The 15,305-nt window shown below is 35.5% G+C and overlaps 2 protein-coding genes across 2 annotated transcripts in view; both read left to right on the top strand.

Moving 5' to 3' along the window:
* The window catches only part of LOC115445640 (lysine-specific histone demethylase 1A), a 268,821-nt gene that overhangs the window by 144,038 nt on the left and 109,478 nt on the right, over nt 1–15,305 (top strand). The gene's annotated exons all lie outside the window — the stretch shown is intronic.
* LOC119189765 (3-oxoacyl-[acyl-carrier-protein] reductase FabG-like) lies at nt 897–2,078 on the top strand. The gene has a single exon (XM_037440311.1). The coding sequence runs from the start codon at nt 1,095–1,097 to the stop codon at nt 1,878–1,880; it is 786 nt and encodes a 261-aa protein (XP_037296208.1). The 5' UTR covers nt 897–1,094; the 3' UTR covers nt 1,881–2,078.

Raw genomic sequence — 15,305 nt, 5'->3', positions numbered from 1 at the left:
CATCATGCGTGAATACTGAATCATGCTATAAGGATTATTTTTGTATATATATAAGGTCGCGAACGCACAGGCAGGCGGCTTGCTTGGCACCTAGAGGCTAGCGAATCACCTAGCGAGTAGCTTCGTAAAACGAACATTCTCGAACGTTCGCGACCGGCTCCATTTTTGAAGTCCGAAATCCACGCGGGCGAAGCTGCGAGCGGAAGCTAGTATAGTATAGTATATATAATGCATAAATTCACAACAGATCAACGTGTTGGGCTGTGTGTTTGATATGCACCAGTTTTAACTCGGCCGTTACAATAGGAGTCACTCGGTGCCATAAACTAATGTATGCAGAACGGCCGGCGGTCGACTATAGATGGCACAGACAATTTCACGCGCGCTTAGCTAATGTTTGCCAAGCGATTTGCCGCCGCGCCGGCGGCGTCGGCATGGAGGTACGTTTTTTCTTCGTCGACGGCCCGTCCGAGCGTGTTAAAGAGATGTTTCAAATACAACCAATAAAATAAATACAATTATATACCTTATTTATTCACAGATGTAAGTGCTTGTTCATGGATGAAAATGTACCGTGTGTGTGAATGTAGTTCTTATTGCCATGTAAAATAGAACAAGACGTATTTTCCTTAATTGAATAAAAATGACACTTTCAATAAACGCAACATACCTGTGCACTGTAGTCTTTATGGTTAATCCATTAAATAACGTAAGTAGTTTAAATAATTACAAGCTAAATAATACTAAAATAACATCTACTTTAATTGTGTGTTTAACATATTACTATATATCAATAGCCATGTAAATGAGCAAAATATATTAACATTTTAATTATGATAGCAGTGATCACGTACTGTACACAGTTCGTTTTCATATCTCACTATTTGCAGTAAGTGGTGCTCATAGTGTGTCGTATTTTACATTGTTTTATTACGCGATTCGATGTGATTAAACACGAAAACAAAATAAGCAATCGTAATCGTGGAAGTGATAAGATATCTGCAGTTAATAGTGGTAATAGTAATTTAGTATCGCCACTCGCTTTAAAGTGTTAGCTTGTGATCTATATGATTATATAAAAAAAATCTGGAAAAATGACTTTTTTAAATAAAATAGTTTTAGTTACGGGTGCAGGTTCAGGAATCGGAGAAGCCATTTCTATAAATTTTGCAAAATTATCGGCAAGGTTATATCTAATTGATAAAAACGGAGACGGTCTAAAGAAAACAGCGGAAGTGTGCGAGAAGTTGAGTCGTACTAAAGTATTTACTGCGGTCGCCGATCTTGCCGACGATGATCTCGTAGAAAAAGTTATTAACAACGCAAAGAAAGAATTTGGCAGAATCGACGTTGTTGTCAACTGTATTGGAATTTGTAAACGGACAACAATTCTGGATCCAAATATAATTCAGGTTTACGATGAAGTTATGAAGAATAATTTGAGAAGTATCGTTCGTATCACCAACTGTGTGGCACCGATTTTAATTGAATCTCAGGGATGTCTTGTCAATATATCAAGTGTATCGGCTGTCTTGACTTCTAAAGAATTGATTGTTTATTGCACATCTAAAGCAGCTCTAAATCATTTCTCAAAATGCGTTGCTTTAGAATTAGCCCCAAAAGGTGTCAGAGTCAATTGTATTTTATCCGGACCGGTGGCTACGAATATTTTGATAAACGCTGGATCCAGCAAAGAAGATAGCGACGCTGCTTGGAAAGGCGCAAAAGAATTAGCTCCTTTAAAACAATTGGTTAAAGCTGATGAAGTCGCTGAATTGGCTGCATTTTTAACGAGCGATAAAGCCAAAGGTATAACTGGATCGATCTATTCTGTAGATTCCGGTTATGGTCTGATAGGTTGTCAAGATATACGTGATTAGTGTCTGCACAATTCAGTCATTGTTATGTAACTATAACAACAGAGTTTTGCTAAAATATATTTATATAATGCAATTGCAATAATTAACGTTCAAAGTGGTGTAAAATATGTTTTGTGAAAATTCTTAAAGCCATTGAACATTATATTATTATATTATGCTAGTTTTATAATTTCCATTTGCAATAAATACATTGTATTAGAAACATAGTTATTATTAAATCAGTGATCTCTTGGACGTCTAACGTGATTATGGAGATCGTTACTCTTTACATACCCCTTATGAGTTATGTGTATTATTTGTACCGTGTGCCCAATATAATTAAATTAAAATGACGATAGCGAAAAAACATAGTAAAGTTGACCTACTCATACATTTAACAAAGGATATATTTTGTGATACCGGTGGGCTCGTTGGCGTAGTTGTCACGTGTGCGGCACAACACCGCTCTAAATTACCGGGTTCGAAGCCCTGGTTGACCAGTGATATTGGGTTTTTCTGCTCGTAATCAACCCGAGAGTCTGCAATTTGTGCCCGATATGGCGACAGACTCGCCCCCTATCACAATGTAATAAGATGAAATACACAGTGCGAAAAGTGGATACTTAAGTCGCACTACTGCTAACCCCTTCGAAAAAAATATGGTTATGAGTTATTAAAAGGGATTTTTTGTGTAGAAAATTTTAAACATTTTCCGTTATAAATTTAGTATTCGTACCAGCTAATGAGTTTCCCAGCCTTTTGATATAAGTTTGAATGTTTCTAGTTATACGAATATTAAACATTGCTAAAAGTCGTATACAGACGCAGTAAAGCCGAGTACAACGTCACGTGGCCAGCTACAGTGAACTTCGTATTTCCAGAGCGGTGGAGCAATAAAGTAAGCAGTTTTACAAGTGAGTGCCCCCAGAACGAATGTGCGGGTTAGCATACGCCCGATATTCTTATTTTATGAGTGAAAAATCTTGCAAAGAAAATTTCCAGCCAAAGAGCTGGTATCAATGCTTGCTTGGCTTGTCCCGCGTAGTTGTAATAACATTATTGTCATTTAATTATCTCATTGATTTTGTATGTCAGTTAACATTCCCATAGACGTTGAGTGCAGTTGATTCGTCTCATTGAATCCTACGCGAAGAATGCACGCTCAACAACAATGCGTTCACATTATGTTGTCGCATCGCGCGGCCAGTTCCAATTAAGGGAGATTTATTCATCCCTTTGCCGTCACACGATTTTTTTCAAGACATTATCAGAGGATATAACTCGACAGAATGATTGTTCCCCAATTTTCTAAACACCTTGACAATGCTCTCGTAATTTGTTCCATCCTCTTGGCTGTTTGATTGTTTGCTCTGTGAAAACACGGCGCGTCATCACACGACTTCAGGGTTGGCGCTTAGGACGGATACTTGAAGCGTTTCGCATGCGATATTCATTTGCTTGAATGCTTTGTAATCATTCGTGAAAGGAATTTAAATAGTGTCTTTGTTAATATTTAGATAGATGAGTGTTTGACATCAGAGCGCCAGTAATTTGTTACGTGTGGGGGTAGGTAGTAGTTTAGTAAGGACTGTTTTAAATCATGTTTTTCGTGGTATAATAATCCTATATTTTGTCCTAAACAAAAAAACTCATGAAAGGCATTGTGATCGGTTTCATTTATAGCTGGTTAGTTAATTGGGCTACTGAGAACCACACCCTTTGTTATATACGAACCACACCCCGCATTATCTAAGCAGTAGCTTATTTAAAATGATAAACGAGCGCCCAATCGATTTGAATAACAAGCAGGCAGATGCTCTTAATCCTTTTGATTTCATTAAACACATGCACGCTCCTTGGCTCTTGTCGGAAATATCACTCGAGTGTGAGCTTCGATTCAACTGAGGATCGTTCATAAGTTTAGGGTTAATATAAATTAAAGAATGATCTATAGCCTTTGGAATTTTGACTGCATTGTGTTGTTTATGTATAAAAAAATATATCAATCCATTTTGTCTTTATTACGTGACCGAATTATGTGTTCTGGGATTTGTGATTGTCTCCCGAGGGCATGTTTTTTTAATATTTCAATAAAGAAATCTTCGTGACGTAGCTATTCTATTTGTCAGACGAAGAGCATTTTGAAATCACCTGCTTTACCCTCCTTCCGTTGCAATCAATTCCCACAAGACATTCTTGAGTTGTTACCAATTGCCGCGTCATTTGTTTGATCGTTTCGTTAAGTTGGAGACCAAGTGAAAAATCTGTATACATTAATCACGTCGATATAATTTTGAACGTTCGAAAAAATTTACATAAATAATTTATACCCAGGAGGCGGCGGGCGGACCGATGCTTTCTAATCCGTCGTCTTGTTGTGAACACCATATTGCTTCCGATCGTATGATACGAGCTTTAAATTTCTTTGTTTTACAGCGGCGTATTCCTTCGTCCGTTCAGTACGCATTCTCAGCGTTGTTGGATGATGCTATCATGTATTTATTCGCTTCCAACTGTTTGTATTTCATCACAGCGACCAGGTTTGTTTTTCACATCATTCCTATCGCAAATATAAATATTTTCAAATGTTATGCTACTAAATTTATTTTATTATAGTACAGAAAATCTATACCTACACAATTTTACTACGTCATATTTGTCGTTTTTTTTAAAAAACATAGCTTGTGCATTTAAAATTTCCTATAACATTATGAGTATTGATAGGCGATATTCACTTACCATCAAGTGATCTATAACGCCAATTAACTTTCATAGTTTACTAGCTTTTGCTTGCAGCTTTGCCCGCATGAAAGAGTTTTTCGGGATAAAAGACCCGCTATATAATTTCCCGGGTCAGAAAGTAGCCCATGTCCTTTCCAGGGTCTCAAACTATCGCTATACCAAATTTTATTGAAATCCCTTGGGTAATTTTTGAGTTTATCGCGTCCAGACAAGCAGACAGGTTAAACAGTGGACATTGTTTTATATAGTTTTTATTATTGGTGTGTATAATAATATCTTCACAGCATATTGTATAGGACGAAGCGCAATGAAACTTACGTAAATCGAGACTGATTTTTATTAGGACGGTAGATCGAGAACAGGTCGATTCGCACTACCCTCGGCTCCTTTATAAATATTTCTATACTACATTATAAATGAATATATACCAATTATTGAAGAGAAAAAATCCGTCATGCATGATTGTTGCATAATTTAACCGTTTACGAAGCGAACGCAAAAGATCTTAAACGGAAAAAATCTTCCCTGTTTTTGAAACGTAACGTGATGTTATATACAGCCTAAAAATGGGCTGTCTAACATAAAAAGATTATTCAATTCTAACTAGTAGTTTCTGAAATTAACGCGTTCAAATAAACAAACAAACTCTTCAGCTTTATGTAATATAGATATCAATTTGTAAAAAACTTCGTATCTTTGTAATTCGTAATAATTTGCCCAAGCTCAATTTATTTTAGTATGAAAAGAATTTCATATAAAACAATGTATTACTTTATTAAATATTTGCAGAATGAACGGCCTTCACACTGTGTGTCGGGTGGAAATCAAGCTTATTTATGCCCTCAGTGTTATTTTAAATATGATAAGTAATACACAGTAAATCGTGTGCAGTACAGCTGGTTATGATACTACTATGACTTTTGCTAAAAGTGCCATACACATTTGTTATTTTATTGTATCTTTCCGCGCGTAACACATTTTACGATCGCGGGCGAATTACGTTTTTGATTGTGTATCGTTAGTTATCGCCCAGCTCGCAGCGGGACGTCGCAAGGGTGTTGGCTGGCGGTCCACTCATCTCCATAAGGAGTGGCTGAGAGGCTGACGCGGCCCGTACTTCGCCCCGCTTGACGGAGCATTATTTTAGGCATGTGACTGTGATCGATTCGATCGAATCTCTCTTTGGACAGCGTCAGTTTTTACCGGCAACTGGCACGATATTTACAATGTACAGTAAAGTGGTTTGTATACCATTGTGATATAAGATTTTTTATGTAGACATGTTGGGTTTTATGAATGTATAACCACAATCTTATTCTTCGTGTGATATGTTGCGCAAACTTACAATTGAACTATAAATTTATTTTCTATTAATTTTTTTTTTACTTTACATAGTAGCGGTCTTTACCTTTCATATTGATTCATGTATTGATATCAAATATCTAACTATTGATAACATATTTTTAAATCTTTTTGCCTACTTAATGTATGCAAGTTTCTGGGTAATACAACACTGAACATATGGTTTAGTTAAGGTAATTTAATAAAAATAATTATTTATCAGCAAATACAATCAGCTGTAAAGCTACCGTACTGGCACTTCGTTTTATCTGTACGAAGGTCCAGTCAGAAATTACATCGATGAATATGATGTAGTGTTCGCGGTTTACACGCGCGTTGTTATGATGAATTGTCGGCGTTATGACCCTTGTTTTAGTGAGTTTTGTGTTACATATCGACTCGGTAACTTACAGTCGCAACACATCGTTTATTTAAACTGTTTACAGTTATGATTGGTATCGGTTTTTCTTTTGGATATTTTAAAATGGTTACGGTAAACATGCCGTACAGACATTGTATATTCGCGAATTTTATACTAAAGTGCAAAGTTATTGTGTGTGAGACTATATTTGCTAACTCTTTCTTTGAACTACATTTATTTTGTCATACCTACTCGGTGCATAGGCAGGCGAGCCGGCGGCTTACCTGATAAGATGGTAAGCAACCGCCGATCGCGCATGTCATTCAGTGTCATGGTCACAGGAGATTTGTTATACTGATAGGAAGCTTGACAACAAATGACAATATTGGAGTAATGCTCTACATATTATATTAACATATATTTTTTTATTAAAAGGTAAAGTATAACACTACAGCGACTGAGTATTATTGATAACGAAATTTTGCACATCATCGTTATTTTTAATTCTTTACTATCACATTTGTAAATTGTAGTCATTTTGTTTATAAGACGTAAAACATTCCTTTCGAAATAATAATCCCATGAATGTAGTTATTAAAATAATTTCTAATGCTAATATCGCGGGGGTGTCATTAAGGATCGACACGGACAGTTAACCTTCGTTAGCCGCCAATAAATAGCGCACTTGCTGGGCAACTTTACGACTAGATATAATTAACTGGCCCTTGGCCCGTTACGGTAGCAAGTGCTGCATCCAACTTATAGGCCATTTAGTACGCGCGGCACCCTATAAATCATCCTCGCTGAGGTCCGCACGCTTTAAGCCAGCGCAGCGCGTTAAGCTACGCGCATATTTCTTTTATTTTCACAACACGTGCTTATAATTAACAGCAACGGTGGTTGTTGTGTTCTCTTTTTAAATCCTGTGATATTGGTTTTTAATTAGTTATTATGTGTGAAGAAAAAAATGTATTACGTCAATGTTGTTGAGTTTGTTTTTGTGAGAAGTGAGGTGTTTGTCAAAGTTTGTTCCTTTGACGTATTTAAATTTTATGCTAGTTAACTTTTCAGTATGTTTGTAAAATGAGGTTTGATAAAATATGTAATAAATAGTATTATTAATAAATGATCAATCTTTAAACCCTCATATTTTATCAGAAAGATAAGATTGCGCTCTTTGATACGTTTGATAAGTCAGAATGATAAACATACGGTTAAGGATAAATTAAATTTAAGACAAACGGGTGCTTATCTTTGGCATAGTACGGTTTAACATGTAATCAATGATTTATTGTAATGACGGTGCTAATTTTATTTCTTGGTCGGGGCGAAAAAAATGCTCATCTGTTTACGTTTCCGTCCAAACCCAGGACTTTACTAGTTTCACAGCCTAAGCACGCTGGCACTATACAAATAAAATGATTTTTTATAATGTTATGTATATTTGAAACTTTACAAACGATGAATAGGCCCATTATACGTAAATTTCATTAAACTAGATACTTAATTGTTTATTACATTTAATAATATACAAGCGTAAAAAGACATTTATCTTTCTATAAATTACAGAGCTGAGACTCAGCAAATTATTTTTTTCCTCCCACGACAATTAACAATTAAGCGTATCTTAACAATAATCATACTCAGTATAAACCAAACAGACATACGTAATAGACGGGTATCAAAAACGTATGTCCTTCGGCTTGAATTTTTTAATAACTAGTTGAATTAATAAGCCAAAGCTCCGCCCTGTAGGCGTCAACAGCGCGATTAATATCTCGAGGTGCAAACGACTACCGGATCTATTTCGCCCCCACTCGTATGCTCCACGCCTTATTTCTTAACAAAGCAAAATTCCATCTGTTGTATATTATTTATATCGATTACGCACACCAACTCGTTATCAATCTACCGTGTTAATATTTGAATTTAGAATCGTTGTTTGGTTAGAATTGCTTTTGTGTGTTTGAGTGGTGATAAAGATCGGATTTGATTTAATTTTCATTAGATCATTCATTTATGAATTTAAATTAAAATTGTTTCGATTTACATATTTGCAAGTTGTAATTTTATAATAAAGTTGGGTTTTTATAATCAACTGTACATAAAAAGACAATAGAAAAAATTAAAACCGCGTGCTCACTCTTAGCTAGTCGCTTCTTGCAATACAATCCGTGCACTGCCGTGGTTTCAGTATGTCGACTCGACTAGTTATGGACTGGTTGCCACCGACTGGAGTCGTTCCGCGTTGTATCGGTAAAAATAATATTAAGATTTGCATCATCATCTGCTACTTACAGAGTCCCACTGCTAGGTATGAGCCTATGTCATACCGTGTCTTTTCCTGTCGCGGTCTCTTTCATTATGTGTATTATCTGAAGAAAAATCTAAACATTTATAATGAAATCAATCGGTGTAATGTTCGCATCACATGCATATGCGTAGACATATGATTTTGACCAATTTTTGGTACAATACCAACTCCAGAAGGCACAAATAACACATTCATAATAACCTGAAAACGTCTAGGTATTTGTTTTACTTTAATATCTGATGTCGGATTAAAACGTGTAGTTGGTGTGGTTTTAAATGGATTTCGCCTGAACTCAGCCTCCTTGAATAAAGGTTTAACTTTAGCCGTTACCTTCGCTGTATCCAAAGCTTTCCAATATCCAACTTAGGCCAAGACTAGTAGGCTTACGGGCTTAACTGTTTGGCATGAATACTTTTGTTGGGTATTTCGTCGTCTTAAGATATAACTCCGCTTAACTCGTTTAGGTAAACATTTTAGGAGATAATAAAGTGTGTACGCGATTCACTGTTGTATGAATGTAATATAGAGGTTTATATTTTGTGCTATAAAATCTTTAGGTTATTATACTAAATGAGAAATAACTCACTGATATTCTTATTATTCGCAATTTTTTACTACCTCAGTGGATGTAAAAATGGTAATGTAACATTCTTAGTTTATATACATAACATTATAAAAAAAAATACTAAATTTTATACTACGTCCAGTGTATTTAAAGCTGATAACGCATTCAAATGTCTTTTGTTGCCTTTCAAATGAGTACAAAGATTACGTCGGGAGTGCTGTTTGTATCTTTACGATATTGCCGCGAGATGGCATCGACGCGCCACCGTCGGACCGACCGCCGTACCTCGTAGTCCGTAAAAGTAAAAACAAAACAATTACTACTCATTGTTCCCCGTTTTGCCATTATCTGTTGACCATTAGATTAGTTATTCTAACCACTCATAAAAGGGGATGCAATCCTTTTTTGTTTATATACAATGGGATTAACGAAAATTTGAGGTTTAACAAACAAAATGGTTTTTTTAAAAATCGCATTGTTTTGTGTTTTTTAAATCTTTAACAAAACTGGCGATTTCAACACAGGTGTTTGTAATTTTTTTAATTTTGTTAAGTCTGATTGTAAGAGGATTATACAAAGAAATTATAAAAACATTCTGGGAACAACGATTATTGTTTTTGTACAGTTATTGTATTTTTTTAAGATAACATTGATTCCATGGTTTAACTCAAGTAACTTGTTCATTGAGTCTTTGATATGGTCATGTCCATGTACTTTATAAAACTTATTTTAGTTATAAATAATAAATAATTTTAATTAATACATAAATATTTCCTTAAACAATGTAGAACAGATAATTGTAATCAGTATCAATCAACAGGAATACATTTTTAAATATTTTCATTTGATAACTCCTTTAAATGGTTTGTATGTATACTATACCTCTGTATACCTACACATATATAGTATGTAACCTACGTTATGCCTCAACTAGTTAAGGAATCAGCGAGGGTAAAGACGCCGTCGGAGGCAAACAGCAATCAGTATAATTGTTTTTGTGAATTTCCATTTGAAACCGGGCTCTGTTTCTAGCCGGCTAATAGTTCGGTGGGGCTGTTCCAAAAATGTTGTGTCATTAGCGGCGACCGCACGTGACCGAGGGCACCTGCCACCGGCCGATCGTGCCGACATGCCTCAACAACCACCGGGGACTATCACTAAAGCTTTCGATATTAGTGCTATCTGCCCATGTCACCGTGGTGGGTTTCGCCAAATCATTAAGAACTTAGGATAATTAGAGGTGCAGGTTTGAGTAGTCGATTCTATTTTCATCGAAAATTTATGCTATTATGAACTATGTTGGTGAATAATTTTTAATATAAAAGGTCAAATTATTTCAAAAATCCGTAACTATGGTAAGAGATCTAATTGATATCAGTGCAACAGTGTTTTATCCTTAATTTGCAACCCGGTCACATATGCGTTAGCATTGGTATCGAAATTAAATGTTCATGAACCCAGATTGTATGTAAATTTTACGCTTTGACTTTCAGCATGACTAATCAATATAAAATGGATATTTGAAGAGCTGCCAGTTGCAAGTATTTTGCAATTGAATAATACAAAGGGAGCACAGGTATTTAAAAAATAATCAAATCGGGCAACTATTACGAGGCACTGTCTTCTACAATTTTATAGAACGCTTTGAGAATAGTTCGCCACGACCCCTTTCTCTAAACATTCTTCGACTTATTTGCCTCGTTATAGCCTATTGAGGCGCTTATACTGAATTACTCGGGTCTTAAGGAAACACGGAATAACGGCACGAACGTTTTGTTCTCTGCCTCTTAACGGCTTGTTGTTCGACAAGATTGCAGTTTGAAAAACTTACACTTTTTTTTACGCGACATCTATTTCGACAAAAATCTATTTTTGTGAAATAAATTCCGAGCGACAATCATAACGATTCGGTTTTTGTTCCGATTGCAGTTTTTGTGTAAATCGGTATAGCAAATAGAAAATATTTTGTCCTGTAAAAATGATTAGTTTGATCAAACTGTTTCTTTTGGTTCCATAAAAGTAATAAAAAATAAATTAAGGAAACGGTAAAAGTAGGAAAAATTTAATGTTCTAATAATCTTTCTGTTTAGTAGTTAACACGGTAGTGTGGCTATGTGACTTCAGTGGTCTCGGAGCTAACGCAGAGAGAAGATCTACGGTTACACACAAGTGTGTGATATGTTTTGCTGTAAATATGCTCCAAGGCGCTTCGTAAATGTAGTGTATTAATTACTAATTCAAATTAAATTTTGAACCTTTCCTCAACATTACAGTAGGTATATAACAAAGTACATCGTCAATCATGTGGATTTTATGTCATTTATCATGAACAAGCTTACCTATCTTATAATTCGCATGCAGATAATTCGTAAAATTGAAAAATTTGTACAGAATAAGACATTTATATACTGGTATAACAAACAATTTCCGTGCACTAAAACCATTACGTTTGAACGAGTCGTATTCGACGCACCGGGACAGATACGCATACCGGGCGCTTGTCGGTCGGGAATATGAGAACAAGTTGAATAAATCAATACTTTATTGTAAACTATTCCACTGGTACTATTAAGGCTACGTCACCGGTGATGTGGGCGGCCCGGTACACGTCGTGGGAGGAACGATACGGAATTTGTTATTGTTAACAAATATGACACTGTACGGGCCGTGGGCTCGTGCGTTTTTACCCGTTCGAATTGTGTAAACTTGCCCGAACAATTGGGACACGAGTATTATATATCTAGTAAACAATTTCAATTTTTAAAAGGTGTTTTTTTGTTTAATCGTGAGGTTTAATCATCTTAATATCAATTAGTATGTGTTAGGCATTTAATATTGGCATTCAAGTCAGGCATTTAAAGGACTTATATGTATATAAGTATGAAATCCAATGTCGAAATAAAACCTAAGCCGACATTTTCATGTTCCATATATTGTAAGAGTAAATACACATGTCTATAGAAATCGACGTACGTTTAAAAAAGGTTTACTCGGCGAGTCCTAAACAAACAAGTTGCATAACGCATTATTCGCGAAGAAATATAATCTCTAACGTATGTCTTGAGTAAATATTGATTTTATTATGATCGTTTTGTTGCGCGGACACCTGAACTCACACTTATTGAGACTTGATAATTTCATATTTCAAAAAATTTCATCAATTTTTCTTTTACAACAATCTTCCTGATGATAAAATAACAGAAGGCTAACTTCATTTCTATATTTTTTAATATTAACAACGGAGACATATTTCAATCGAGTGGTATCTATATGTGTTCGAAGTATTTTCACAGTATTACGAACTACTTGATACGTTAAATGTTTATCTAAATCGAAACCTCCCACTCTCTCGGGCTCCCGGGAACGATCTTTGTTGGCTGAACTTTTTTCTGTCGGACTGATGATTTTTAAAATGTTTGTGTTTCTGCTCAATGTGACGATTGATGACGTGTACAATCGTCCTCTATTGTAAAAATTCCTTCGAACGGTGTATTTGTTCCCATTGGTCCTGATATAACTTTACTTGCCGTCGTAATGCAGTCATCAGACTTGATACTTGAATTTTTAACTCACGATTAGCATGTATTACCACAATTATAAAATTCTACCCATTATCATTCTCCCATTTAAAATTAAGCTTTAATGATGACATAAAAATCAAACAGGTAAAGGAATAATTAATGATCGCAGCCGACTTAAAAATAAATACTTTTTTAACATTATTTATGAATATTTATAACTTACACACACATAATATACATACTTGATAGTATAAGATTGGCATGTGTTTAAATATTGATTTATGATTAGGCTATTTATACGCTGATTAACAAACGAGCACTACGTTTAGGATGTAAAAAGACGCAAGTACCTAAAAGCTGCAACACATTTGATTTATAATAAAATAAAAGAAAGTATCAAGTCGGTTCGTCCTGATTCTATAACGTTCGTGTGCGCGTATTGTTCATAAGATAAACACGTCCGACGATCGTATTTATTGTCAGTTAACAATCGTCTCATGTGTGTAAAGATTAAGCATGTTGGCCGGCACAAATCATACCGTCATTCAATTTTCGGTGCAAATACTCTTTGTGTATTCGGCTCCGGCCTTCTATTGTTATCGCCTTAATATCCATATACTGGGCATTCTGTGTACAAGATATTGTGATGCTTCGCTTCAAAGGCGTCTGCACTAGCGTTGAATCATGTGAGACCAATAAGAGAATTTTTAACAATAGGTTATTGATTCGACACGGCCATTAAAATAAAATGGCTTATTTACATCAACATTCAGGTTATCGTGGCTCATTAACCGTTTAATGATTGACCACAACCGCATTCAGGCGTTCAAACGCTGATTACAGGACGCATAAAATTCACTATAAATTCTTTATTTATATGACAAAAAGGAAACAGTGGGGGATGCTCTTAGAATTAAATATATGCTCGCGATCATAAAATAAAGAATTTATAGGCGTCCTTTGGAATTACTGCGGCTTGGTTTTATGACTTCACGGGGCGTTTGTTTAGAGTTTCGTCGCGTGGTCGTATCACAAGCATTTCCAGATAAAGACTCCCGTTGTTGACATTGTACGGGCAATTTCCGTCATTTGCACGAGGAAGTTTGCTTATTACAAGTCCCTTAAAGACGTGGTTACGAGTCTGCGGACTTCACGGTTCGCTAACACAATTTTATTTCCAACAATAAAACATACACAGAATTGTTTCTTGCGTTTTAATTAAAATCTAAACTCAGTATATTTCTCTCGCAGATCGTTACTGAAAGCAATTACCAACAATTAGAGCCATAACACGTAGGACGGTGCGAAGTACTTGTTATTACTAACCGAGACTAGAAATATGCAGATGTAAAACTATTGCTACCATACGTCAATCTCACTCAAATTATAGCTCCATCTGAATGCAAATTGGATAGAGTTTCATCTTGCACAAGCTGAGCTCCGTTCGGCAGCTTAGGTTATTTGAATAATTATAAAGTATATTATAGACGGTGCGGTATACAATTTACTGCATAAATGATCATGTATTATGTTATTTAGAATATATCAAAATATGTTGCGGTAACAAGACATCAATATTTATGTAAGCGGCTTTACAATTTACAGGTGTAGATAATTATTAATACGTGAATTTTGAAATGAAACTAACCATCACATTATATGACTGATTATACTATTAGAACAGTGAAACGATAAACTACACTACTGGGTAATATCGCGATACCACATTAAGTGTGTTCAGTGATGCGTTACACAACTTATTAATTTGTAGTCTCTGTAAAACGCTTCAGTTTTTTTATTACAATCTAGTAATAATCGTCGCTGTTGTTACCTAAACTGTAAGCGCAAGCGCAATCAACCAATTGATGTGATATCTTCAGCACACAAATAGAACAATACAATTTGTGTTCTCTCACGTATTCACATGTTGGGCGAATGTACACAAAAACAGACACCGTGACCAACAGTTTAACGCGTTTGTTCCCTCTATAAGTACGCGTGAAATTGTGATTATGAACACAGGCGAGTCTTTCAATCAACGGCGTTAACAGGTGTGGATTTTAATTCCACTAATGGTGGGTGACTTTCGTGTAAACATAATGTATTTCGAGTGTAGAAAGGTGTTGTATGATGAGAATTTTGGAATGCTATCTTTCGAATTAGCGCGATATCGGCGGGTTATTGTACTAGCGCTTTTTATTTGTTATTTTAATTAATTAATTATTCTTTGAGTTTCATGAGGTATGTACATACAAATTCATGAATTTAAATTTGCTTAACTACGTTATTATGCAAATGAATTCTGGAATAAATAGCTTGGTGGTAATTGCGATTCTATTTAAGTATAATAGTTGAACTTCATACATTAAAATCGAACGGTGCGGCGCCTGATTCTAATGGACGTAGTCCTTTCGCAGTTTTGTGTAAACATGCGAAAGTCAAAAAAAGTGTTTCGAGTGGCGCGATGTGTGGTCGGTCGTAATTTTTCATTCTGCACACGTTTTTTTTCTTTCGCAATACGTCAAATTGCACAAATGTAGTGATATTATGCAGCGATACGCTAAGTTGGTTACAAAAAACAAGACAAACGACCCGTTTCACA

The sequence above is a fragment of the Manduca sexta genome, chromosome 19 (genome assembly GCF_014839805.1).
Source record: "Manduca sexta isolate Smith_Timp_Sample1 chromosome 19, JHU_Msex_v1.0, whole genome shotgun sequence".
Lineage (NCBI taxonomy): Eukaryota > Metazoa > Arthropoda > Insecta > Lepidoptera > Sphingidae > Manduca > Manduca sexta.
Note: the sequence above shows the minus strand (reverse complement) of the source record. Positions and strands in the feature narration are given on the sequence as shown.

What these genes read in the sequence shown, in the direction of transcription:
- LOC119189765 (XM_037440311.1), top strand. Translation starts at nt 1,095, where the DNA reads ATGACTTTTTTAAATAAAATAGTTTTAGTTACGGGTGCAGGTTCAGGA.